General features: G+C 52.9%; 2 protein-coding genes across 3 annotated transcripts; one reads left to right on the forward strand and one right to left on the reverse strand.

The window, feature by feature from the left end:
* Positions 1–3,260: 3,260 nt before the first annotated feature.
* LOC127060250 (uncharacterized) lies at positions 3,261–9,271 on the reverse strand. Of its 2 annotated transcripts, none has more exons than XM_050981491.1 (2): positions 9,172–9,271; positions 3,261–6,310 (listed from the first exon to the last, which is right to left on the reverse strand). In XM_050981491.1, exon 2 carries the CDS (start codon positions 5,940–5,942, stop codon positions 5,484–5,486), a length of 459 nt encoding a protein of 152 aa, XP_050837448.1. In that variant the 5' UTR covers positions 5,943–6,310; positions 9,172–9,271; the 3' UTR covers positions 3,261–5,483. The 2 variants fall into 2 exon arrangements, 1 of the variants encoding a protein (XP_050837448.1); XR_007779056.1 differs by lacking the exon at positions 3,261–6,310 and adding an exon at positions 6,473–6,906 and having other exon boundaries at positions 9,172–9,261.
* On the forward strand, positions 9,120–27,562 carry FAM20A (FAM20A golgi associated secretory pathway pseudokinase). Its single transcript, XM_050981490.1, has 11 exons — positions 9,120–9,480; positions 15,472–15,653; positions 16,310–16,360; positions 17,642–17,720; positions 18,852–18,944; positions 20,360–20,475; positions 22,417–22,597; positions 23,158–23,267; positions 23,748–23,829; positions 23,928–23,987; positions 26,915–27,562. Exons 1-11 carry the CDS (start codon positions 9,173–9,175, stop codon positions 27,177–27,179), a joined length of 1,527 nt encoding a protein of 508 aa, XP_050837447.1. The 5' UTR covers positions 9,120–9,172; the 3' UTR covers positions 27,180–27,562.

Here is a 27,562-nt window from a genome sequence, read left to right on the forward strand (position 1 = left end):
AGAAAAACAAGCAGGGTGGGACTGGCTGGGCCAAAGCTGGGCTGGGACAATGAACTGCAAGGTGGGAATGGAGCAGAGCTGATCAAAGATCACCCCTGCCATGGCAGGGACACCTTCCACCATCCCAGGCTGCTCCAAGCCCTGTCCAGCCTGGCCTTGGACATTCCAGGGATGCAGGGGCAGCCACAGCTGCTCTGGGAATTCAATCCCAGCAGGGAGAATTGATTCCCAATATCCCATCTAAACCTGATCTCTTTCAGTTTGATCCCATTCCCCTTTGTCCTGTCCCTACAATTCCTGAAGAGTCCCTGCAGTCTCCACACTCCTCTCCAAAAACTCCACCCCAATTTCAGATTTATAAGACAGGCCAGGTGCTGAAGCAGGGAAGGTTCCTTCCCACATAAAGCAGCCAAAACATGATCCCAGAGCAGAGGGAGCACGGTGGATCACACAGCACTGCTCCCGTCTAGCACAAACACACAGCTGAGCAGCTCCTTAGAAACACTCCATGGATGATTCCTAGAAGTAATCAGCAGCACATTTTATTCGTGGGAAAGCACAGCAGAGCTGAGCCAGATTTAACAGTGGAAAGAAGATAAAAGTAATCTCCAAAGGTCTCCAAATGCAGCCTCTGTGCTTGGATAAACTTCAGTGCATCCTCTTGCAGTAAATTCCAGCACAGCTCAGGGATGTGTTCCTTGTGTGGGCAGCAATTCAGGGAATATTTGGTTTTCAGATCAGAGGCAGCCATTAAAGCATCTTTCCTGAGCTTCTTTTCACCACAAGCTGAAATTTCATCCCATAAGTGGAGAGGGCTGGAGGTTTGACACCTCAGAGCTTTGCAAGGAGTGGCCCTGCCCAGGCCAGGGCCAGCTGAGCTCCTGCTCCCCCTGCCAGGGCCCTTCCCACAGAGGCTGCTCCTCACTCACAAAGGAGTTCTGCTCCCCTTTTCCTTCCCAGGGGTTTCTCAGGCAGTGCTGGCCAACATGAGCATGAAGGAAAGTCAGGGACAAACACTGGGCACCCTCAGTGCCACCAGATGTCACTCCCTGGCACCACGTGCCTGGCACAGGGAGCATCCCAAACCTCCCACCCCCCTCAAATTCCCCTGCCAGGAAGATTTCCAGAGTTTTCCTTGGAGAGCCTGCTCCTTCTTTCCATTCCATTTGCCTTTGGGGTTTTTCCTGAGGCAAGCTTTTTCTCCCCAGGTAATTTTTCCTACAAACCCCTGAAAAGAACCACGGCCAGCATCTCTTGTGGCAGCAGCATCCACCTAGGAAGCCCTGAGAGGCCCCAAAGTCACCCAGACACTCAGAGTGTCACAATGTTAGCACTGAAATCATTTCACACCTCGATTTTTATGTAAATTGGGGCTCACTGTTTACTTCTGGTAAGATTAAAATGCTTGGCATCAGCTCTGGGTTTTCAGGGCTGTGAATTCAATTTGCAGAGGGCACCTGTGAGAGAGGGGAATGGTTGTTTTTTTTTTGTCCCCAGGAATTAATATTGTTTGTTTGGAAGACCTTAGAGGCTGGGAAGGAATCATTCTGGATCACAGCTTATTGAAAGACAAAGTTGGTTTTTTTAAATTATATTTGGAGTCAAACTCACCTTATGCCTTTCAAGGAGCTGCTGCTTTTCTTCTTCAACCTTTAACTTTGACCCTTTCTGGGTTTGAAATCTGCCTGGTTGTGTCCCCAGCTCCTGAGTCCCCCTTCTAGTGCTTGTAGCAGAGAGCTACAATTCTCTAACTCCACAAAATGTTCTTTTAATGCTCCCACTGGGACACATTAAAAATGGGCTTTAAAGAATGAATTTAATGACTTGGGATAAAATTGAGTTTGTGTGCAATATCTGATCTGAAAGTGTGTGAATATTTAATTAATTCATGCAGGGACAGAGTTTGGGGGAAGGGAAGGGAAGGGAAGGGAAGGGAAGGGAAGGGAAGGGAAGGGAAGGGAAGGGAAGGGAAGGGAAGGGAAGGGAAGGGAAGGGAAGGGAAGGGAAGGGAAGGGAAGGGAGGGAAGGGAAGGGAAGGGAAGGGAAGGGAAGGGAAGGGAAGGGAAGGGAAGGAAGGGAAGGGAAGGGAAGGGAAGGGAAGGGAAGGGAAGGGAAGGGAAGGGAAGGGAAGGGAAGGGAAGGGAAGGGAAGGGAAGGGAAGGGACGGGAAGGGAAGGGAAGGGAAGGGAAGGGAAGGGAAGGGAAGGGAAGGGAAGGGAAGGGAAGGGAAGGGAAGGGAAGGGAAGGGAAGGGAAGGGAAGGGAAGGGAAGGGAAGGGAAGGGAAGGGAAGGGAAGGGAAGGGAAGGGAAGGGAAGGGAAGGGAAGGGAAGGGAAGGGAAGGGAAGGGAAGGGAAGGGAAGGGAAGGGAAGGGAAGGGAAGGGAAGGGAAGGGAAGGGAAGGGAAGGGAAGCCCTGAGTGGCACATCCAGGCCTTCCTTGGGCACCCCCAGAGACTGGACTCCACCTCCTCCCTGGGCAGCCCCTTCCAATGCCTGACCACCAATTCCTTGGAGAAATTCCTCCTGATGTCCAACCTGAACCTCCCCTGGTGCAGCTCGAGGCCACTCCCTCTTGTCCTGTCCTTCTGGTGTCCCTTTCTGTCACTGTCACCACAAGAAGCTGCTGAAAGAAGGAGCTCAGCTGTCACCTTGTTCTCAAGGACATTTTGCAGCTTTCCCCTCCTTAACTGTGTCTCCAGCTAAAGCCAAACCTTGCCACATGAGCAGGAAATCCCTCAGGAGTTGTGGATCCTCAGGGATCCAGCAGAATGACAGCAACCCCAGCTGTAATTATGGCCCTGCAATCTGCATGTCATGAATAAATTGGGAGTTCAGCAATGGCTGCAATCACCACTCACAGCTTGACGGGGAAGATGGGCAGCAAGTGAGTAAATATTCATTTTTGATCTCTCCCTGACAACAGACCCTTCACATTTGTCCTGTGGAGGCCTCACACAACAAAAAGAGGGATGGAGTGCAGGGCCTGTCCTCTGCACCCCCAAAACTTCTGCACCCATCAGCTGGGCTGGGAAGAAAGGCGGGTGATTTAGAAAATGAGAAAAAATTTCCCCCTCTAAACAACGGAACCCAGTGTTCCTGCAGACACAGAGGAGTCAGGCTGCCTCCTCCACGGAGGGACACAATGTTCAGTTAACTCCTGAATGCTGCTCTTCCCTTGAGAGGATTTGCTTTTGAGGACAAAGGTGTCCCAATGTCCATCACAGCCTGCCATGGCCCAAAACTGGACATTGGCTGTTTTCTTCTGTGGTCTGGATGAACTGGAGCTGGGCTGAGAGCTGGAGGTTTGGGATCCATCTGTGATTTTCCCATCACTGGAAGGAAGCACAAAGCCCTTCATTTCCTCTGGTTTGTACACTGTCTCATCCACTGGCAAGGCTTTAAATTATTATGCAGGGAGTCCCACCCCAGCCCTCAGTGGTTTTACTGAGAAAGTGCTGAGCAGAGGAGCCATTTCAAGACTTGGAAAATGTTTCAGCAGCTTCAGAGAGAGGTTCAAACCTTCTGCCCTGGGTTTGGGGCCTGGCCCAGCCAAACAGCAAATGAACATCTGTGCCTCTTTCCAGCCCTTCTGCCTGCTAACAACAGACAAATAAAACAATAAAAGCTGCTCTTTTCAAAAGCCATTAAAATAAAATAAAAACCCTCTGCAAACAATCTGTGTTTTATCTTCTTAATGGCCCCAAAGCCTCCACTTGTCTACAAAAACAATTTCACTCAGCAAGGGTTGAGGAATATTCCTTTCAAATGGTGCACCAGCTGTCCCACGGAGACCTCTATGCAGTTAACTACCAATAAAGGCAATTCCACAAAGTAAATACTCATTAAATAACGCTTGCAGACGAGGGATGGGATTTGCTGTGATTTAACCTTTAATGGCACCAGCAGGCTGTTCCTGTCTCCATGGCAGGGCTGGCTCCAGCCAGGAGTCCACTGGAGAGGGATTGTTTTGTTTGTGCTATCTTGGAAATCAGATCCTATGAGCTGAGCAGAGGCTGAGCCCCTGCCCGGCCGGCCAAAGCCCCGGTGTTGCTCAAGAGGTCGGCGCCGCTTTCCGGTCGATCCCGGCGTGTCCAAGACAAACAGCCCTGTGTCATCTGTGCTCCACGTCACCCCAGCTCTTCAGGGCCTGCAGGTCACCCTTCTCCACCAGCTCTGCCTGCACAGAGCTTCTCCAGGCTCCCAGGCTTGGTGTCCACCCGCTGGATTTCGGACAGGAGCGCTGGGAGCGTGCGGAGCCTTCCCAGCCCCCACACACCCCACAAGGTTCATGGCTCACCCCTCCCTCCTGGAAGAGGATGGTTTGGTGTTGGGATTCACCATGGAAAGCTGCCACAGCTCCCCAGGATTCTGCTCTAAGCCAGCTCCAGGGATGCTCAGAGGGAGGGAGGGAGGGGGAAGCAAAGCTGTGCTGGAGGTCCCGGCACACAAGAGCAGCTCGCTCGGTCCATGGAGGTGCTTTCCTCTTGTTTGGGCTTAGCTGTGCAAGTTCACTGCCAAGAGGGAGAGGGTCCACCCAGATTCCCGAGCGCTGAGCAGCTGGGAGCTCGCTGAGGCCAAAGGATGAGCGTGGAACAGCAGCCAGGAGAGGTGGATGGGAGGAGAGAAATGAAACCACTGATGGGAGCTGCAGCCAGGGGTGGGGAAATGTTAGAGTGTCATGTCTGGGGCACCTCTTCTCTTCTGCCTTCCCTGTCCTGCGGTGAAGGAGGCTCCTGACTCACTCCCGCTTTGTGTGTTTCTAAACATTTCCTTTTATACCCTATAATTGCATTTTTGTACCAAAAACCCTCCGGAGTGAACACGCTTCTTCTCTCAAGACTCCTCTCCAATGCGAGTGGAGAGGCACTAATTGCCCTGTCAGGGTCTCCAGGGCTCTCCTCGGTGTTGTTAGCTGTCAAAATGTGTTCTTAATTTGAGCACTTGGCCCAAATATTTCATTTTTAATTACAGGCTGAGACCGAGCGTGAGACAGCCCAGAGCAACAGCGCGAGCTCCTCCCAGCAAACCAGCAGAGACTGGGAGGGCTCTCACACCATCCTGGGTGGGGGGGAAAGCCCCAGCCCTGGGGGGTCAGGCAGAGGGGAACCCCCTGTGAGAGGCACCACCCTCCTGGGAAACCAAAATCCCAGCCCTGGTGTGAGGCTGTGCCCAGGCTGGGAGGTGCTGTTTGGGGACCATGAGGACAACCAAAACAACCACCACCACCATCACCACCACCATCACCACCATCACCACCATCACCACTACCATCTCCACCATCACCATCACCACCATCACCACCATCACCACCATCACCACCATCACCACCATCACCTATCGTAAAAGCGGGGCAATGCCGACGAAGGCAGGAAATGTCAAGGAGGACTTTATTTTATTAGAAGGTTCATTAATTACTTTATTATACTATATTATTTTATATTACATTGCATTTAAGCTGAATCTGTACAAATAGTTAATTTAACTCAACTGCTCAGAATGTTGTGACTCTGCTGACCGACAGTCTGCACACACATTTGGCCAAGGGAAACAACCACCATCGCTTTGGGTAAACAATCTCCATATTGCATTTTAATTGGCAAAACACAGGAGCAGCCAATGAGATAAGAATTGTTTTGATCATTCTTTTCTCTGCTTCTCTCAGGTTCAGAAAATGTGAATCCCACAATCACCACCACCATCACCACCATCACCATCATCACCAGCACCATCATCACCATCACCACCATCACCACCACCACCATCACCACCAGCACCATCATCACCATCAGCACCATCACTACCATCATCATCACCATCACCACCACCACCACCACCACCATCACCACCACCATCAGCAGCACCACCACTATCACCACTACCAGCACCACCACTATCATCACCATCAGCACCACCACCATCACCACCATCACCACCAGCACCATGCAGAGAGGACATGGCCCTGCTGCTCTGAGTCCCAGCTGGACCAGGAGCAGGAGCAGAGCTGCAGGATTGCTCCTGGCACCTCTGTGCTCTTCTCAGTGCAGCAGCAAATGCAGAACTCTGCTCCAGCTGATCTTTTCCTCTCCTTTGTGGTGCTGTGTAGCTGCCCTGGTGTTTAATCCTCCTAATTAAGGGCAGTGAGAAAGGGATAATTCTCATCTCCTCCCTTTTGCAAACATGACAGTCTGCAGGGTGGGACCAGGGCAGCTCTGCAGCATTTCAAGTGAAAAAGACAAAAAGCAGCAGACAGAGGCATTTACCTTTTGGCAAGTCAGAGGCATCTCTAAGGAAGATGGGTTTTAAATCCATACTGTGTGAAAGAATTTAAAACTTTAAAACATACTTAAAACTCCAAATATTGTAAGTTGTGTGTCTGGAAAAACAAGAGGAATATCCTTTGTTTATTAAAAAATGACTTTGAAAATTACCTGGCTGGCTCCTATCTGAGCTACAAAGGAAGTATTTCTTACTCTGAGATGTCATCATACATTTATTTAAAGCTTTAATGATATGTTTTGGGACATCATCTACGCCTGAACATTTCTCCTCTGCAGTTGTCTGGAAGAAGGAGCTTTTTATTCCCCCATCTTTAAATAGCAAATGAGGCAAATTATCTCATGGTAATTCCAAATGGTAATTGGGTTCCGCTGGAGCTGTCAGTGGCCTATCAAAATAGTATTTCCAGGTTAATTTTAGGAACACATCCACCCCTTCCAGAGGGCTGGGATGAGTTCTGCTGAGCCCTGGGGTGGGCAGTGATGCTCACCTGCAGCCCAGGGACCCTGGCTGGGCAGGAGGAGCCACAAGCCAAGAAAGCAGAACACGAGGAGATGTGTGTGGGACAAGCTTCAGCAGGATCCCCCTGCTCCAAGGGACTCCAGGCCATGGGTGAGCAGGGAAGCACCACTGTGGAATTATGGAAGCACCACTGTGGAATTATGGAGCACCACTGAGTTGTTCTAAATAACACCAACAGTGATTTTGCATTGCAGCCAGTTGGGAGCTGGCAGTCCCAACTGCTTTGGGAAGGATTGTAGCACTTATTACAGATTAATGGGATTGATTTATTATTTTTTTGTTTCTTTTTAATTAGCCTCATTAAAAGCCAAACAATCTTCCTGCAGAGCATGCAAACAACAAGGGCATGGGCCCAGGCACTGCTGGTTCCTGGTGCCTTTGTCCAGAATTAGCAAACCAGGGAAGATTTATTAATGGTTCCTGGCAGAGATTAGCAATGGGGAAACAGCTCAGGGAGGATTAGGAGCCAAGCAAGTATCAGCCAGTTTTTGGTGGAGTGTTTGTCCAAAGTTGTTCTTTGAGTTTGAAGTGAGTCTGTGGGTGTCCCTCAACGGGCTGGTAGCCACGGAGCAGGGCTGGGGATTCATCTGGGGGCTTAACTTAATCGGGGCAATCTTTATAAAAATGAGTTTAAAAAATAGAAGAAGAAGATTCTTGTTGTTAGACACAGGCTGTTGCTCCATCTCGGGTTTATGATGTCACTGTTTGGGGAAGCTGCCAGGTCACCTGCCCTTGGAGGGGCTGAGGAGCAGGGTGTCCCCAGGCAGAGTGTGCAGCTGCAGCACAGCCCCTCTGCTCTCCCCTAGGCCACCTGACAGTGAGCTGGCACTCATTTCCCCCTGTTTGCCTCCAGCTTCATGTCCTGAAAGCTCCTTCTCTCCTCCTGAGAAGGATCAGCTCTGTGGCTTCCCATCCTGCAGACCCCAACCCAGCACCTCTGAGCCTGCCCCCCACCTTTCCAGCACAACAGCCTAAAATTTCCCCTCTGGACACCTCATGTGTGGTCTGGAGCCTGAAGGGAACCAAGTGCAATCATTTTACCAATTTTGTCCCCAAAGAGCACAGAAAGAGGGCACAGCTTGTGTCCCCAAAAGCCAAGGAGTGTTCCACATCCTTTCCTCCCCCTGATCCTTGCTGGCCACAGCAGCACCAGCTGCACTTTGTGCTTGTAAATCTTCAGTGGAAAACACATAAAATTTGGTATTATGAAAAATAATATAAAGAAAAAGAAGTTCAGGGCAAAAACCCACAAACCTGAAACCCAAACTCTTCAAATGCCAAAAGACTGAGCAGTTTTGAAATTGCATTTCTAAAGGAGAGGAAGAACCGTCTGCCAAAGAGCAGAGGACCAAGAGGACAGGACTGCTTCAGGTCTCTGCAGCCACCACGCAGCCTAGGGGATTGTTTTATCCCTCGTTCTGGATCAAAGGAGCATCTCGGACATCAGGAGATGCTCAGCCAGCAGCCCCTGCGATGTTTTGCTCCGTCCAACCTCCCCATCCCAGCGCTGGCACTTCCCAGAGCCTCCCCTCGCCGTGCTGCTCCGGCCAGCTGAAAACAAAACCGACTTCTCGCTCTTTCTGCAGTTTATTTTCTGTTCTCCCTTCAGCACAGAGCCGGAGCCAGCCCAGTCTGGTCACGCTCCGCCACTTTCAGCCGCTCTCGCTGCCTGGCTGCGCTCTCCAGCCGGTCCCCGGCCGGGCTGCACGCCCCGCTCTCCATCCCGCGGGATGCTCCAGCCCGAGCTCATCCCCACGGCCCAGCCGCTCCCAGCAAACGGCAGGGAGGAGTTCCCTCAACTATACGGGTTTTTTTTTTAAGAATTAAGAAAATAAAAGCGGCCTCTGACCCCTCCGCCAGCCCCAGGAGGGGCTGCAAGCCCAGCTGTGGGGGCACAGAGCCCACCCGCGCCCTGCCCGCAGACACGGGAGGGGTTCCAGCACCTCCTCCCCGTTCCCACAGAGCCCCCGGCACCTCAGCAACACCCTCCAGCTGCGGTCAAAGCTCTCCCGGGCCCGCTTTCCGCCTTCGGGAGAGGGGACGAGAAGCTGGCGACGAGGGCGGCCGGGGGACGCGCCACCTGCGCGGGGGCTGCGCTGGGCGGGCGGCAGAGCCCGGGTCCGCTAGGCTCGGTCCCCTCCGGCACCGGTACCGGTACCGGCACCGTGTCCGGGGGAGGCTCCCACGCTGCCGTACCCCACCCCCGCTCCCCCGCGCCGGGCCCCGAGCGCCCTGCCCGGTCCCCGCCCCGAGGTGCCCGCACCCCCCGGCTCCGCCGCTCGAGCTCCCCCGTGCGCCCTGCCCCGGGAGCCGCCGCCGGCGCCGTCCCCGTCCCCGTCCCTGTCCCTGTCCCCGTCCCCAGCCCGCACCGACCATGCCGGGCCCGCGGCGGGACCGCCCTGCCGTGCTGCTGCTGCTCGGGGCGCTGCTGGCCGCCGACCTCTACTTCCACCTCTGGCCGCGGGCGCGCCGGGAGCTGGGCAGGGTCTCCCCGGGCTGTCCCTGCCCCGCGCCCCCCGCGCCGCGCCCGCCGCTCTCCCGCGCCCCCCGCGCCGCCCCCGCGCTGCGCCGCCTCTTCGCCCACCCGCTGTACCGCGCCGCCCCGCCGGGCCCCGCCGAGCCGCTGCTGGGCGCCCGCGAAGCCCTGCGCTACTACCGGCGGAAGGCGGCTCGCTGGAACAGGTGCGTCCCGCAGCCGCGGCTCCCCCGCGCCCGGCACCGCGCATCCCCCGCGCGGCCCGGCTCCCGGGCACCCCGCACCGCGCATCGCCTCGGCACCCCCTTGCTGGGCATCTCCTCCTTCCCCGGCACCCCTTTCCTGGGCATCCCTTTCTTGGACACTCCGTGCGCCAGTGTCTGCCGGCACTCCCTTCCCTTCCTGGGCACCTCCTTCCCCAGCACCCCCTTCCCGGACATCTCCTGGCCACTCTTTTCCTGGGCATCTCCTGGGCACCTCCTTCCCCAGCACCCCCTTCCCGAATATCCCGTGGCCACTCTTTTCCTGGGCACTCCCTTCCCGGACAATCCCTGTGTGGGCAGATTCTGGGCACCCTCGTACCGGGCACCCCTTGCATGATCCCTCGCTCCCTGGGCATCTCCTGGGCACCCCGTTCCTGAGCACCCACTGCACAGGAATCTCCCGGCCACCCCCTTCCCGGGTGCCTTCTGAGCACCCCTGCATGGACACCCCTTTCCCGGATATCTCCTGGACACCCCTTTTCTGGGCACCCCTTGCATGGGGACATTTCTCTGGCATCTCCTGAGCACCCCCTGCATGGTCACCCCCTTCCCTGGCATCACCTGGGCACCCCTTTTTTGGACTCCCCCATGCATTGGGATGTCTTGAGCACCCCCTTCCCAGGCACCCTCTGTTTGTCCACCTCCTGCACCCCCTGGGCACCCCCTGCACGGGCACCCCCTGCAGGGGTTCCCCTGCCCTGGCATCCCCTGGGTACTCCCTGTATGGGCACCCCCAGGCACCCCGTCTCTGGACACCCCCTCTCAGGTACCCCTCCCTTTCTGGGCAGCTCTCCTGGGCACCTCTGTCCCTTGGGTATCCCCTGGCATCCCCAGTCCAGCTTGCCCCCCCCATTCTGGCTCTGTGCCCTCCCCCCTCCAGCCCCCAGGGCTGGGCTGAGGGGCTCTGCTGGGATGCTCCTTCCTGGTGTCTCCCAGAGCCCCAGAGAAAGGGACCCCCAGCTCAGAGCCCTCTTCCTGCTGCCTCTCCCAGCCCAGCAAGGAGGAAACTCCCTCATCCCCTGCCCCTGGGGTGGGACTGTCCCTGCCCTGTGGTCACTGCCTGGGGGGGTACAGTGACCCTCAGTGCCAGCTCCAAGCATTGATTATCTGTACCTGGAATCCCTGATCTAACCCCCCTTCCACGAGGGCTGGGGCTGGAAGCATTCAGCACCCCACAGCTGCTCCCTGCACCCCCAGAACTTCTCCACTCCAGCACAAACTTGGATACAGCAGAGCACAGAGCTCCCAGCATGCTGAGCTCATGGCATCACCTCCCCCACTGTCCCCTCTGTGGGACAGGACACCTGCAAGGGGATGGCAGCATGTCCTGGAGACACCCCAGGGACCCCTGTCCTGGCACCTCCCCGCTGCCCAGGTTTGGTTTCCAGCATGGAGCAGCCCCCACTCCTCCCATCCCCTGTGAGGTGGCTGCTGAGCTGCACAGGCAGGATTCCCAAGTGCTCTCTCCACTTCCATGCCTGTTCCTCCTGCTCCTGTGGGACTCTCCCAGTGCTGGCTCCACGTGAGATTTTGATGGGAAGCGATAATGGAAGGAACAGAGAATGAACCTTCATGGCCTGAGCAGCACCAGGGTCTGGAGCCACCTCGGTGCTCAGCCAGGGCCATCCCTGCCAGGCTCTGCCCTGTCTCCAGTCTGGATCCTGTTGAATCCTTTGTCACAGCACTTGAAACCCATGGCTGGTGGGTTTGAGAACCCCTGGCTGTGCCACAGACCCACCCTGGGTGCATCTTCTCAGAGCTGAGCACTGCCTGCTGAAGACATCAGGATCTGGGTACCAAGGTGGATGTTTCCCCAGCAAAATCCCAGTGGGAACTGAGGATTTCAACCAAGGCAGCTCACAGATTGATGGCACCATCAGAAGCCCCTTGCTGCAGCCTCTCTTGCAGGAGAGTCAGAAGTCTGCCCTCTCCAGCTTTATTCACCACATTGTTAAAAGATGGAGTTTGTGCTGCCCTTCCCCTCCTGCCCCGAGGTTTGGCTGTGCTGTGACTGGGAGGAGCACTCTGGTGCCTTTTGTCCTTGACTGACTTCGCTTTGCACCTCCAGGAAGGGAAGAAGGCAGAGTATTGATTATTCCTCACTCAGAAATAAAATATATGATGCTCATAAGTGGGTGAAACCTCCAGAGAGCACAGGCTGAGGTGACACAACTGCTCCTGCAAAAACCTGCCAACAACCAGCAGTGCTGCAAACTGAACATGTAATCAGGTGGCACTCACCAGAGCTGATGGATTTTATAGGATTGTTAATCTGCTGTGGGCACAGAGGAATTTCTGCCTCACCTGCAGAGCCCGTGTCCTCTCTGATGTGGCCAGGGCAGGGTCCTCGTGGGACTCAGGAATCCATGGCCTTCTCTCCCACTGCATGGGCTCAACCAAGCTGCTGCTGCTGCTGCTGCTGAGGACTGAAGAGCAAAAGGTCCACAGCAGCTCCACATGCAGAGCCAGGCAGCAGGGGCTCAGGGCTGAGTGCCCATGGGCATCCTCTGCTCACCATGACAGAATGACAGCACTTTTCTCATCACCCCTGGATGTGGGTGTTGGCAGAGCAGCTTTGGGAGCAGCAGGACGCTCCCCTGAGTGGAACAAGCTGCAGTTTCAGCCAGTTCCTCCAGCACAGCGTGTCTGCCTTCCTTTCTGCAGGCAGATGGACATCAGCTGGACAGGGGCTCTGCCAGCTGGAGCAGCCCCAGGACATCCTGATGGGACACCCATGGCCAGAGCGTGTCCTGCTCCACGGTGCTCCTCCAGACCAGCTGCTGCCCAGCCCTGTCTGCTCCCAGCACCTGTCAGGACCAGCACTTTGACTGCAGGCTGCAGAACCAGCTGGAGAGACTGATGAGGATGCAGGGAGGAAACAGAAAAATAAGAAAACCGCCATACCTCTTCAAAACAAAGTGAAAAAAATCCCTTAGAAACTCCAGAGCTTATTTTTATCCTTGAAGGAGCAGCTTCAAAACCCCAAACTTCAGGATGGTGGTGGCCTGAGCAGTGTCACCCCATGCTGTGCCTCCCTCCCAGCCCAGCAGAGAGCTGAAAGCCAGGGCAACCCCAGGGCTATTTATAGCAGGGTAGACATGAACCCTGGTTTTATATCATTATGCCTTTTGCAGAGATCTGGTTTTTTCCAGGGAAATATTTCAGGAATCCTGAAGGAAGCAGAGAGAGCTGTGTTTTGGGTTGAAAGGCTGGGAAGGGACTGGCTCAGCCTGGGCAGGGACCATGTGGATGCAGGGCTGGGATCTGCCTCCCCTTGCATAACCACTGCATTTTTTCCCCCCTCAGTAATGCCTTGCTCACCCTGGGGGAACAGCCTGTGTGTATGGCAGCAGGAGAGCAAATATGGTAAAATATTTGGGCAGCTTCCCTAGGGAAAACTCCTGAGTCACTCCTGTGCATGGCACTGGGGTTTGTCGTCCCTGGCTGTGGCAGGGTTAATACCTCATTTATTAATTAAGGCTTTATTAGTGCCTCACAACTCATTAAGGTTGTGCCTCACTTATCCATGGGAAGGGCAGCAGGCCGGGGGTCAAGGCATTTCTGCTGGAGCTGATGGCATTCCAGGGCACTTCCTTGTGCACAGGGAATTTTCTGCCTCCTCTTCAGGCTGGAGCTGATGGCACTCCAGGGCCATTTCCATGGGCACAGGGAATTTTCTGCCTCCTCTTCAGGCTGGAGCTGATGGCACTCCAGGGCCATTTCCATGGGCACAGGGAATTTTCTGCCTCCTCTTCAGGCTGGAGCTGATGGCATCCAGGGCCATTTCCATGTGCACAGGGAATTTTCTGCCTCCCCTTCAGGCTAGAGCTGATGCCATCCAGGGCCATTTCCATGGGCACAGGGAATTTTCTGCCTCCTGTGCAGGCTGGAGCTGATGGCACTCCAGGGCCATTTCCAGATGTACAGGGAATTTTCAGCTTCCTCTGCAGGAAGAGGAGCTGATGCCATCCAGGGCCATTTGCATGGGCACAGGGAATTTTCTGCCTCCTGTGCATGGTAGTGATGATGGCACTCCAGGGCACTTCCTTGTGCACAGGGAACTTTCTGCCTCTTCTGCAGGAAGAGGAGCTGATGGCATCCAGGGCCATTTCCATGGGCACAGGGAATTTTCAGCTTCCTCTGCAGGAAGAGGAGCTGATGGCATCCAGGGCCATTTCCATGTGCATAGGGAATTTTCTGCCTCCTGAGCAAAGAGCTGGTCAGGGAGGGAAGTGCTCCAGCTCCCTCTGACCATGCACATGTGGATTTCATGCTGTGGCTGGCCCAGTGCAGTGGAAAGACAAACAGACTGGGAGAGGGAACAGGCTCCTGTGAGCTGCACATCCAACCTGTCCCTCCAGCTCCCAGAGGTCTCCCAGGATACCACTGGGTGGGAAATGAATTTGTGGAAAATTCTCAAAGCCTGACAGAAGGCTCACATAGTATGTATGTGTATATAAACCCTGAGATAAGAAATGCTGACTTGGAGATACTGTGGAATAAAACATTTTTGAGAGAAAAATAGAACTAAAAACAAGTTTCAAATGATAGTATTGATACACTATGTTATAAATGTTTTAAAGCTAACCATCTAAAATTACTCTTCAGAAGTCTTACTACAATGCATCTTTCACACTTCTATTTTTCTAAACTATCTACTTTCATTTGCAAAGCTATCATTTAAAACTTCTTTTTAGTTCAGTTTCTCTCTCCATCATGTCTGTCTTATTCCATAATATTTCTAAGTCAACATTTCTTATCTCAAGGTTTACATACACACTATGGAAACCTTCTATCCAACTTTAAGAATTTTCTACAAATTCATTTCCTACACCACTGGAACACCTCTGGAAGGGTTCAAGCCTTGCTCACAGCCAGATTAACCACTCTGCTCAGCCTGCTTGGATGGAGAAGGGTGATGGAAAATTGATGGAAAAATCCCAACCAAGCCCCAGCTGCTGGGCTGAGCAGGGAAATAAAGACACCCCCAGCACTCAGGAGCCCTTTCCAGCCCCCAGCGCTGTTCCTTGGCTGATAAATGCCTCGGGGCATGGTCAGACCTCGCTGCTCAGGCTCTGGTGGGGTCTGGCCAGGCATGTGGCACTTTCCCCTGTCCAGCCTCTCCATCCCAGCCTTGGTTAATGTCCTACTCCTTATCAGCCCCCAGCTCCTGTTTGCTTTCCTGCATGGATCCTGGCACTTTCAGTGCAAACTGAACTCCATTTTCCCTGTGTCAGGACTGGCTGCTCCACACGTGGGCTGGACACTGTTAATGAGAAACCAAAGCTCTGTCCTCTGCTGGCTGCAATAAGTGACCTTTCCCTTCCAGCCTTGGAGGTCTCCGTCACTGTTGAGCAAGAAATGGCACAGATGCACTCCAAGGCTGGGTTGCAGGAGAAGAGTGTTTAATACAAAAATAATCCTCTCTTTTATAGACAGATTTGACACATTCTGCTTGATTGGCTGACTAACAAAAACATCCTTCTCACAAACAGCCCTTGAGAAGGACAGAAAAGCAGAGGAGGAAAACACCACCTGCAGGTTGTTTGTGCTAACAAGTTAGCATCGTTTTTCTACAACTCCCTAAAAAAGTCTCACAAGTCCCCTGTGAGAAAACAAAGCTATTTTCTCACATGCCTCTCTCTCTCTTGCGGGAGACACAAGCTGTGCCAGGAGGAGCTGAACCTCTCCCTTATCCTCATCCCTGACCCTCCTCTCTTGCAGGAGACACAAGCAGTGCCAGGAGGAGCTGAACCTCTCCCTTATCCTCATCCCTGACCCTCCTCTCTTGCAGGAGACACAAGCTGTGCCAGGAGGAGCTGAACCTGTCCCTTATCCTCATCCCCATCCCTCCTCTCTTGCAGGAGACACAAGCTGTGCCAGGAGGAGCTGAACCTCTCCCTTATCCTCATCCCCATCCCTCCTCTCTTGCAGGAGACACAAGCAGTACCGGGAGGAGCTGAACCTGACGGTGGCAGCCCCGCTGCCGCTGCGTGCCGAGGCCGGCTGGCTGCAGTTCCAGCTGGGCATCAGCCGGGACGGGCTGTACCCGCGCTCCAGCGCCGCTGTCAGCAGGCTGCTGCGGGACCTGCGGGACCTGCCCACCATCAGCGCCGGTGAGCACCCAGGGCTCGGGCACGGAGAATGACACAGGAACGGGCGGGAGGAGGGGTTGTAGAAAGAGCAAAGAGGGTTTTATTCAAGAGAACCGTGAGGTTTGGATAGAGTGATAGCATACATTCCGTTTGATTGGCTCGTTAGCAAAAACACCTTCCTCACACACCTTCTGTCCTTGAGAAGAATCACAGAATCACTGAATTTCTAGGTTGGAAGGGATCTTTAAGATCATCGAGTCCAACCCATGTTCTAACAGCTCAACTAGGTCATGGCACTAAGTGCCACATCCAGTCTTTTTTTGAACACATCCAGGGATGGTGACTCCACCACCTCCCTGGGCTGATGATTCCAGTATTTGACCACTCTTTCTGTGAAAAACTTCCTCCTTAAATCTAGCCTGTAAAGAACAGAAAGACAAACTAGAAGAACACCACCTGCAGATTGCTCATTCTTAACCAGTTATCACATCCTTACAACTCCCTAAAAATCCTCATGAACCGCCGTGAGAAACGCTTGCTGCTTCTCTCTCCCTGTCCCACGGCACCCACACCCAGGGACTGGCTGGGGATGGGGGATTGGCTCCTTGGAGCCTGCCGGGGGCCAGCAGCAAGAGATGGAGCCTGGAAGGTTCTCACTGCTCCTCCTGCCCTTGCAGACTACAGCCAGGATGAGAAGGCCCTGCTGGGAGCCTGTGACTGCAGCCAGGGTGAGTGTGACACCCGGGGTCCCCACGTGCCATCGCCAACTGCTCCATCCTCAGCTCGGTGGAATTTGCAGGCAGCCCCGACGAGGGGAGAGAATGATGAGGAGAACTCCAGCTTATCAGAGGGCTAATTAATTACTTTATTAATTATATTTATGTTATATTAATATATAACTATATTATAATTATAGTATAATAATTATTACTTTATTATTAATAATAATATTGTAATATTATTCTATACTATATTACACTATGATTATTATAATAATCACCATATATAATATAATAATATAATTATAATAATAATCATAGTAATATTATTCTATACTATATTACACTATGTTACATTACATCTAAGCTGAATTTGCCAAGCAGTCAACTCTGCACACACCTGCACTGAACATCATGACTGTCAGCCCACACTCCTCACACACACACACACACACCCACACACACACACACACCTGGCCCTGGCAGGCCAAGGAACCAAAACTCCATCACTTTGGATATCAATCTCCACATTGCATTCTGCTTTGGCACAAACACAGGCACAGCAAATGAGATAAGAATTGTTGTTCCTTTCTCTGAGGTTCAGAGAGTGTGAAACCCAGAAATGCTCTTGGGAAGAATTGTGCCTTGCTTTTCTCTGTGAAGAGAAGTGTGGCTACACAGCTCGGCCAGGGAAATGCCAAGCCAGGCTCTGCTCCCTCCCATTAACCCAGCAGAGGTTGGGATCATAGAGCATGGAATTATTCCAGTTGGAAAAGCCCTCTGAAATGATGGAGTTCAACCCAAGGGCCACGTCCAGGCTTTTTTTAACACTCAGGGGTGATAATTCCAGCACTTCCATAAGCAGCCTGATCGCTGTGGGTGTCAGGACACCAGGACAGCACTGGGTTCTGCTGGGGAGGGAGGAAAAAGCCCCCAAGGGGATGGAACAGAGGGGCTGAAGGGAAATCTGCTCTATGGCACAAGGGGGAGGGGAAAATAAATGGGAAGAGAGAGAGGGGAATAGCTGGAAGAAGTGATGGGATGCACTGGAAAGCCAGGTTGGGCCGGGGGGTGTAACTGGGATGTTCCCAGGAGTTCTCATCCCATTTCCCAGGAGTTAATACCCACTTTCCAGACAGTTAGCATCCTCTTTCCTAAGTGTTAACACCCCATTTCCCAGGAGTTAACACCCCATTTCCAGGAGTTAACATCCCATTTCCAGGATTTAACCCCAATTTCCAGGAGCTACCCCCCCCCTCCCAGGAGCTAACCCCCCCTTTCCTCCCCAAGTGGTGAAGCCCAGCGGTGTGCACCTGAAGCTGGTCCTCAGGTTCCAGGATTTTGGGAAAGCCATGTTCAAGCCCATGAGGTAAGGCCAGCAGAGCCCCCTGAGCCCCTGCAGGGTGGGCTGGGACCCTCCCTGGCACAGGAAGGTCCCAGGTACACCTCCCCTCTCCTGCCCTCCCTACCTGGGCACCTGAAAATGTTCCATTATTTTTCATTTTTCTTGGCTGCTCACAACACCCAGGAGCACACCTGGGTAAACACCAGCGTTCCCACACTGCTGTTGATGTTGGAAATGTCTCATTCCATGGGTGCCAGGTGGAGAAGGACCTTGGGACACTTGTTCTCCTGAGATCCTTGCCATGAGGGACTGCTCTTCCCCAGCAGACCTTGGGGTTTGCCTTGGTTTTCCTTGGATTCCCCAGAGTGTTTCCAAGAAGCAGCCATCAAGCAGGGGATTTAAATTCCTTCTGCTCTTATTTGCAGCCCCTTGGGACTCTTCACATCAATTCCCTCTCACTGTCCATGTGTGAGCAGAGCAGCTGGCAGCACGTGGGCTGGGATCATCAATCCTCACCCAGAAGGCAGCCAGCTCCTCTCCCCTGGGTTTCCATCCAGCTCTGCCCAGTGTCCATCAGGTCCTGGGGGGGAAGGAGAGCATCCATGGCCTGCTGAGCCAGGAGGGATTTCCTGTGTCCTGTCCCATTTCCCAGCAGTTAACACTCCAGTGGGAGTTATCCCATTTCCCAGGAGTTACCACCCCATTTCCCAGGAGTTACCACCCCATTTCCCAGGAGTTACCACCCCTTTTCCCAGGAGTTAAGGCTGAGCATCAAATTCCCGTGATGCACCTACTGTGTGCCAGCCAGAAAATGGAATTAAATGGAGCTCCCACATCAGGGATTGGAGAGCATCAGACCTGAGCCCTCCTCTGCCTCCAGGGGATGTGACAAACACCACCTGAAACTTTGTCCTAAGGGGGTCTAAGCTCTTGCTGAAGCAGATGTAAAGCCCCAGTCAGCTCCTCTGCCTCCCCCAGGGTGCAAGTGCTGCTCCCTGGCACGGTGGGTGGTGGCTCCAGCTGGGCACTGAGCCCTTGGGCTCTGACCCTGTCCCCAGTGCAGCCACACAGGGGCTGTCCCCGAGCCCACCAGCTGTCCTTGTGCCACCACTCAGCGTCCAGGCTGCCCAGGGCTCACCCCCTGCTTTCTCCCAGGCAGAAACGTGAGGAGGAGACTCCTGAGGATTTTTTCTACTTCGTGGATTTCCAGCGGCACAACGCGGAGATCGCTGCCTTCCACCTGGACAGGTAGGGCTGGCACGGCCCTGCTCCTCCTGCTGCTCCTCCTGCTGCTCCTCCTGCTGCTCCTCCGGCCACCAGAGCTCTGGGGAAAGCCCTGCAGGGCTCAGGGAAAAGGAAAGAAAAGGAAAAAGGAAAGGGGAAAGGAAAGGAATCCTCCAGGAGATCCTCCTGGATCTCGCCTGACACCCCAGAGTCAGCTTTGCCTTGCCCACTGCATGAGGGCAGTGCAGTCCAGGTGGGAACAGGTCAGATTCTCACCTGGCTGTCACTCATTGTCCCTCCCCTGCCTCCAGGTGCCAATCTGAGCTCAGGGCACAGCCTAGGTGCCCCGCTGGTGAGGGAGGCACACACTCCATCAGCCATCAAGGTGTGCTTTGGGTTAACAAACTGCAGAAATGCACTTTTAAGCCCTCAGATCATGAGCAATTAACCTGGCACCTCTTCCCAGCAGGGTGTGTGTTTAACAAAATCAAAAATATCCTTCTCAGAAGATGAGGGCAGCAGCCCTTGCCTCCTCTGAACACCAGAGGAAGGTGATCTCTGATGGTCAGGGTGGGTGGAGATCTCCAGTTTCCATAGGATAAGCAGGACTAAATTAAGTCCTGTAGCTCAGACTCTGAGAAAGGGAAGAAAGGGAGCTAGTTTCCCTTCCCAGCTCTGCCCCAACATCCTCACAGTGACTCTGCTTGACTCAGCCACCACCACCTCACCCCTGCAGCTCCACTGCCACAAAAATGAGGCCAGGCTGCTTTTCTGAAATGCTTTGTGGTTTTTAGAGCTGAAAGATGCTGGATAAAAGCAAACATTATTTTTCTCTCTGAACATTGCTCAATAAGTAACAGGCTAAATCCTGTTCTGTGCCCAATTCCCAGGAGCAGGGGGCATTACCCAAGGAGCCAAGCAGAGCATTAGCCAGCTCTCCCCGTGTTACTGACTCAGCAACCAGCTCCCCATTGGCTGCCAGGAATGCTTTCCTGCCCCAGGCCCTGAGGTTTTTCAGAGTATTTTTGAGGAATTAGCTGGGCATGAGTGCCTCTGGAGGAAGGGGTGCCTCCTCAGCCACGTTGTAGCAGGATCAACCTCCTTGCTCCGTGTCAAACCAACATTGTAGAAGGGCCTGAAGGGCCTGAAGGGCTGCTTTGGCCCTTGGGGGACCCTGTTTGTGTAAAAGGGTGGGAGAAACCAAGGCAGTGTTAGGGAAAGAGACAGGAATGCTGGAGAACATCCAGATTGTTCCAGACAGCAGCTATTAAAATACCAAAATCCAAACACAGAGAGATGTATTTTGGCCCAGAGGGGTTTTTGCTGGAAAGTGTCTGGGTGCAGCGATCCAAGTGCTCCTGGTTCACTGATGGAAGGGGCAGGGGCAGCACCTGCCAGCCCACTGTGCAGCAGCAGCATCCCCTGTCCCCTCTGTGCAGGATCCTGGATTTCAGGAGGGTGCCACCCACAGTGGGGAGGCTGATCAACGTCACCAAGGAGATCCTGGAGGTCACCAAGAACGAGGTCCTGCAGAGCGTCTTCTTCGTGTCACCAGGTGGGCAAAGGCTGGCTCAGGATGAGGCAAGTTGTGGCCCCAATTGTCTTTAAGGTCCCTTCACAGCTGACCCAAAGCTGTGGTGTTCCACACTGGGAGGAAGGGCAGGGGCTGCAGGAAAAGGGGCTGCAGGACTCATGCTGTGGTGCAGAAATTAAATTCTTGGCTTAAACATGCACAAAGACATGGTTACTGCAGAGGTTCCCTCCAGCTGGAATCATTTACCAGATTTTCTCATTCGGCCTTTTTTTCTTAACCTTTCCCTTAGCACAGGACCCAAATCTGTGATTTGGCAGCTTGACACCCATGGCATGGATGCTTTGGGTTTTCCCTTGGATTCCCCAGAGTGTTTCCATGAAACAGCCATCAAACAGGGGGTTCTAAACTGCTCTGCACTCATTTGCAGCTCCTTGGGCCTCTTCCCATCTGCTCCCCCTCACTCCATCCCTGCCACAAGCAACAATCACTGTCCCACGGTGGGGAAAAGTGGCAGCAGCTCTGTGGGCACAGAGAGAAACACAACTTTGCCAGGCACTGTCCTGGGAAAGGCTGTGAAAAGATCAGGGAAAAGAATGAGAAACAATCTTATCTTCACTTGCTGCACCTGGTATTCTGAACATGTAGGAGGTGTTACGGAGATTTGTTTACCAAAGGGTGGTTCCTTAATTAGCCAGTGGTGATGGTGTTTTAAGTAAAGGCCCAGTCAAATACAGCTGTAGTGAGCTAGTCTATAAAAGCAATGGGTTTCTTAATAAAGAAAGATCATCAACCTTCTGTGATCCATAGAGTCTATGGAACTTCTTACCCAACCAGAGACCTGCTACAAGAGAGGGAAAGACTCAGCCCAGGCCACTCTGCACCCTGTGGTAACCACACATCCTCTGAACAGAGAGAAACTTCCACAGGATTTTCCTGGGAAAGGCTGTGAGAATGCTCAGAGAAAGAATTAAATTAAATTAAAGAATTAAAACAATTCTTCTCTTCATTTGCTGCACCTGCTGTTGTGCACACGTGGATTGTGTTATGGAGATTGTTTACCAAAGAGGGATTTCTTAATTGGACTCTGGTGTTTTGATTGATTGGCCAATTAGGCCAAAGCTGTACCAAGCTGGCAAGGGTTGTGGGTTTTTCTAGGAGTATAGTGTAGTATAAAATAAAAAAGCAATCAAGTGCAGCAAAGCAATTGATCAGCCTTCTGCAGTCATGGAGTCAATGCACATTATTCCCCTTTTAGGGGTTTGCTGCCACAATAGCACCCTCCTGGAGACCACAGCCCCTTTTCCCTGTGTCTTGGTTTGGAAAGACAGCTGCTTGCTAAGGGAAGGCAGGAGCCTCCCCTGAAATGGAGAATGCCTTTGAGTTGCTATAAATTTTAAATTAAGGGGCTTTCAAGTAAAAATTATGGGAGCAGGAATAACAGTTCTTTAATAGGGAAGAAAAATAAAAGGATAAAATGAACAATGCAGTGAACCAAACCAGCCCTGGCAGAGGCAGAGCACAGCCTGACACCCTGTGGGTCAGGGGCTGGCAGCAGTGCCACTGGAATTGTGGCTCAGCCCTCCTGCAGTGCCAGGGCTGGTTCTGCTGGAGCAGGGATCCTGGAGAAGGGTGCACTCTGCCTCTGAAGGGGCAGAGGCAGCTGCTGCTCCTCTGGGAAATCCAGTGGAGAAGCCGTGCTGGTGTTCCAGAATCTCCAGATTCTATCCAGGTAGGAATGCTTGGCTCCTCCCTCTGGGAGAGCATCTCCCAGTGGGATGCTGCAGTTCTTATCAGCCATGCAGGGACATCCAATGGCCTCTTATCAGCAGACAGAGGGAAGAATGATTGTGGAAGAGATAAGGAGAACTGCCCACTTGACAAAAGCCAGCTGCCACACAGATGGCAAATCGAATACACCTTGCCTTGCAGTCTGGGACACCCTGTTCTCTGCTCTCCTCCCAGCCAGCAACGTCTGCTTCTTCGCCAAGTGCCCGTACATGTGCAAGACGGAGTACGCCGTGTGTGGGAGCCCCCACCTCCTGGAGGGCTCCCTCTCTGCCTTCCTGCCCTCCCTCAACCTGGCCCCACGGCTCTCCATCCCCAACCCCTGGATCCGCTCCTACTCCTTCGAGGGAAAAGAGGAGTAAGTGGGTAAATGAGGCTGCTCCCCAAATCTGCACTGCAGGGCATGGACACACGGACAGAGCTGCAGAAATAACCCAGGCCAGGCTTCAGGGAGCCCATCATTGGTGTAATAATCAGTGTAATAACCCTTAAAACCATTTGCTGTGAGAAGATCAGGGAAAGGAATGAGAAACAATTCTTATCTTCACTTGCTGCACTTGGTATTGTGAGCATGTAGATGTGTTACAGAGATTTGTTTACCAAAGGGTGGTTACTTAATTAGCCAATGGTGTTTTCAGTAAAGGACCAATCAAAAACACCTGTAGTGAACATGGATTAAAAACATCCACTGTCACACCAGGAGACGCTGTCCAATGGATCAAACCCTTCCAGAAAGTTCTAACAGCCTTTCCCACATTTGCTGCTCCATTGGCTGTGTTTCAATTCCAGCCTCCTGCATGCACAAGGGGAGATTTATTTCCTTCTCCTGTACATCTTCCCATGGAAGATGGGTTTGGGGGTATTTCTGGGGCATGGCAGAAGCAGCTGAGAGTGTCTCCTTTTCTCCATCTCCTGCAGGTGGGAAGTGAACCCACTCTACTGCAACACAGTGAGGGAGATCTACCCCTACAGCAACAGCAACCGGCTGCTCAACATTGTGGACATGGCCATATTCGACTTCCTGATAGGTAATGATTGGGGGGAAAGGATTTCCTTTCCTTCCCTTTTCCCTTTTCTTTTCCTTTCTCCTTTCTCCTTTCCGTTCTCCTTTCTCGTTTTTCTTTTCCCCCTTTTCCCCCTTTTCCCCCTTTTCCCCCTATTCCCCCTATTCCCCCTTGTTCCCCCCTTTTCTCCCCCTTTTCCCCCTTTTCCCCCTTTTCCCCCTTCCCCCCTTTTCCCCCTTTTCCCCTTTTTCCCTTTCCCCCTTTCCCCCTTTTCCCTTTCCTTTCTCCTTTCCTTTCCTTTTTTAGAGGGGCTGCTGTCTCCCCACAGCCCCTCCACTGTGGGGGCACAGGGGAGCCCCCAGACCCACCCCACCAAAGGGAAAGCAGCACCTTGGGCACTTCCAGCATGACAACAAATCCTCCAGGCAGACCTGAAAGAAATCTTGGGATAATTCAGCAAATTCCCTGCAAGGCGAGCTGTGTCCCTCTGTGTGGCCTTTGCAGGGAACATGGACAGGCACCACTACGAGATGTTCACCAAGTTTGGGGACGATGGCTTCCTCCTGCACCTGGACAACGCCAGAGGGTGAGGCAGGGGAGGAGTGGGGAGGGGTGGTGAGGAGGAGGAGGAGGAGGAGGAGGAGGAGGAAGAGGGCAGGCTCTGAACTCTGCTTCACCCCCCAGGTTTGGGCGGCATTCCCACGATGAAATCTCCATCCTGGCCCCGCTGTCCCAGTGCTGTGTGTAAGTTCCAGCTGCAGATTCCTTCCCAGGAATGTCCGAGCTCCTGCTGTCACTGGGGAGGTCACCCTGGCCTGGCTCCCTCCAGCAGCTCAAGGAGGACCCTGCTAATCCCAGCCAAGGGGTGGGCTGGATGCTGGAGCAGGGCAATCACGAGTGGAAAAACATCCACTGGCACACCAGGAGATGCTGTCCAATGGATCAAACCCTTCCAGAAAGTTCTAACAGCCTTTCCCAGCCCATCAGCACGAGGTGCTCTCAAGGAGCACAGAAATCTCCATCCAAAATCCTGGTGGAGCTTTGATGCACTTCATCAAGCTTCCTCTTCTCAAGGCATGAAGGAGAAGCTCATCATTTCAACCCTATGTTCCCCCTTCATTCATTCACATAAATCAGCAGCTGCAAGTTAAATTTAGGAGGCAGAAGCAGCTGCTCTTTCCTAGGGTTTGTCTTCAGGAGATGTGGAGCCTTTTTCCTTGCTCTACCTGCTCCTTCTCCCCCTCAGGGTGGTAACTGCACTCTCCCCACACACCTTTAATTTCAAGAACTGTTATTTGCACTCAGCAAATCTTTTCATTTCTAATTGCAGCCTCGCAGGGAATCCTTCTCTTGAAATTTTGTGCAGTTTGAAATTAACTCTGCCTCTTAATTTGACCTTCATACCATGATATCCACAGGTCACAGCATTCCTATTCTTCCAGATCCACCTCCCAGAAACTCCTCATAATTTAATTCTTGTAAAAGGCAGTGGTAAGAGGAGCTGAACACCTCGACATAAGCAAACAAGGGCCAGGAGCAGCATAAAAACAACTTGTGCTACCTGAGGGAGACACACAAACCCTCATTTCCCACAAGAGCCAATCCATTTGGAGTGGGAGAGCATCTAAAACCACTCAGGAAGGAAGGGAAGAGGTTTTGCTTGAGCAAGCACACAGAGGCCACAAATTTCAGCCTGTCCTGACCACCAACCTGGACTCAGCCCACCGAGTCTCCTCCTTGCTCCAACACCAAGCTGAGCCTTGTGAGCAGGGAAGTTCCTCCAGCCAGGATCCCTGGGAGCACAGGGATGCTGAGAGCAGCCTGTTAAACACATCCACCTCATTCCCAGCTGAGTTCTTCTCCAAGCCTGGCTTCCAGCAGATTTGAGTCTGTTTTATGTGCCTCTCCCAGCTCCCAGCCTGTCCCACACGTTGGAGCCTGCAGATCTCCTCTCCCAGCCAACGAGTGGCACAAATACAGCCATGCCATGAGATGGCCCTTTCCCTGAAAGCATCCAAACCCTCCTGGAGGCACAGCCAGGCCTGGAAGCAGCCCCGGGCAGGCTGCTGGAGTCCCTGGAAGGCTCGGGGTGAAAGGTTCAGCAGTCCAGCCCAGGCACAGGGTCACAGCCCCCGTGGGAGCCGAGCAGGGCTGGTGGCAGCGTTTCCATCCCAGCCCTCTCTGTGCTCTGTTTGTTTGTTGTGTAACTGTTCCAGCACTCCACCAGCTGCTCCCCACGGGTCACAGCAGCCCTCTCTCCACCTCCAAGCACTGCTGGGACCAGAGCAAACACAGCTGGTGTTTACCCACAGCAGCTCCCGGGCCGGCCCTGCCTCGAAGGACAGCGCACAGATTCTCATTCACATCTGCTCTGGGCACAGCCTCCCCTGGCAGCAGCAGCACCTCACAGCTGGGGTTTAAAGCTTTCTTATCAGCCCTCACACTTGATCAATTGATTATTTTAGGTTTTTCAGGGATATTAATGTGGGAAGGTGATGCCTGGCCCTGTGGCAGCAGCATCCTCCTTCCCTTGTGCCGCTGCCCGCACACACCTCGCTCCACACACGCTCCTGATTTAGATTGGATATCAGGAAACAATTTTCCTGGAAAGGGTAGTAAAGCACACTAGTAGGGTAGTAAAACATTGGCACAGGCTGCCCAGGGAAATCATGGAGTCACCATCCCTGGAATTCCTTGAGTGATGTGTGGATGTGGCACCTGGGGACGTGGCTTGATGGTGCTGGGACAGCAGCTGGACTTGATGGTCCTAAAGGTCCTTTCCTTCCTTAGTGATTGTCCCCAGCACCTGGAGCAGCCTTTCCCAAACAGCACATGGCCTGTTGGAGCTGCAGAGATCCAGATCAACATTCCCCATGGATGCCCTTGATAAACAACAGCCTAAAAATACAAATTCTTGAGCTGCCTAAAATGGATCTGACTTCACCTTTTTCCACCTGAAAATTCTGGCTGGGCTGAATCCAAATGGTTCCATAAACATGAACCACTTTGTTTCCAAGACTCAAAGGGCAACAACTACAGCCACTGATTTATTTCAGTATTATACATGCTGAAGTCAACACATTTCTGCTGAGGATTAAACAAATGATTTCAGAACACTTCATTTCATGCCCAGAAGCACTCCAAGATTGCAGCTTTTCATCCCATTTTCTGTCAAAGCAAATCACATTTGAACCTCAGTACCCCCTAAGGTGGAAAGTCACAGTTACACCAGTTCCAGGAAATATTCCCTCTTTGTGCTCAGAGTTTTGACAGAAGATATTTTCTCATTCATGTGTTTTCATTTACCTCCTCCTCTGCTCCCATCTCATAAATGTCATCCTTGGGGAGATGGCACCACCCTGCAGGAACCTGGGGAACTGGGTCATCTCTGACTTACTCACTACTGAGAACTTCAGTCATGTTTTTCTCTCTGCTGACAGAAATTTGCAGTACAAATACTCTGGGAAAACAAAGAGAGAAGTAGAGGAGCTACTGATGAAATTTTTATTCTGAAAAAAAAAAAAAATTCACTGCCTTGCAAAATTAACATTACAGAACTTCTGTTCTAAAATTCTTTAAATTCCTTCACCCATCTCTGCCCTGCTGCTGTCAAGGAGCTCAGCTGCTCTTGCTGGGAGGCATTAAAGTGTTGATTTGGTTTTTTTTTCCAGAATAAAGAGAACGACGTGGCTGCGCCTGCAGCTCCTGGCGGAGCCCGAGTACCGGCTCAGCGAGGTGATGAGGGAATCGCTCCTGCAGGACCCCCTGGCCCCTGTGCTCACCGAGCCCCACCTGCTGGCCCTGGACAGGCGCCTACAGCTCATCCTGCAGGCTGTGGGCAGGTGCATTGACACCTTTGGAGAGGCCACGGTGGTGGCCAACGACACCACGCAGCCCCAGCGCCCTGCGGTGCACAGAGCCAAGCTGGACACTTAGAGCTCAGAGCCAGCAGAACCCTGCCAGGCAAGTGGCAGCTCCAGCACTGCTCATTTCCACCCACAAACCCTCGCAGAGACTCGGAGGGGACATGTCAGAAGACCAAGAGTCCCACCAGGCTCCTCTGCTGGTGTTTAAGCAGAGCTCCTGTGCTCGGGCAGTGCTGGTGGGGCTGCAGTGCTGGTGTGGCTGCAGCTGATCCCTACACCCCAAACACAGCCCTGGGCTGGACAAGCTGTGATCTCCAGGTCTGGAGTTGGCCTTGGGAGGCTGAGGGAACACCTGACCTTGGTTTGCTCAACCTCCACAGGGGCTTGGTCTTGCTAGAGAAGGACACGAACTCGACCCATGGGTGAGAGTTGAATAAAGAGATGCCAAGAGCA

Source organism: Serinus canaria, chromosome 18, assembly GCF_022539315.1.
Source record: "Serinus canaria isolate serCan28SL12 chromosome 18, serCan2020, whole genome shotgun sequence".
Taxonomy (NCBI): Eukaryota; Metazoa; Chordata; class Aves; order Passeriformes; family Fringillidae; genus Serinus; species Serinus canaria.

Excerpts from the sequence above, each read along its gene's own strand:
- LOC127060250 (XM_050981491.1), bottom strand. The coding sequence starts at position 5,942 with ATGGTGCTGGTGGTGATGGTGGTGATGGTGGTGGTGCTGATGGTGATG.
- FAM20A (XM_050981490.1), top strand. The coding sequence starts at position 9,173 with ATGCCGGGCCCGCGGCGGGACCGCCCTGCCGTGCTGCTGCTGCTCGGG. Across the intron at positions 15,654-16,309 it reads CCTGCCCACCATCAGCGCCG|ACTACAGCCAGGATGAGAAG; the intron begins GTGAGCACCCAG and ends CTGCCCTTGCAG. Across the intron at positions 23,988-26,914 it reads CCGCTGTCCCAGTGCTGTGT|AATAAAGAGAACGACGTGGC; the intron begins GTAAGTTCCAGC and ends TTTTTTTTCCAG.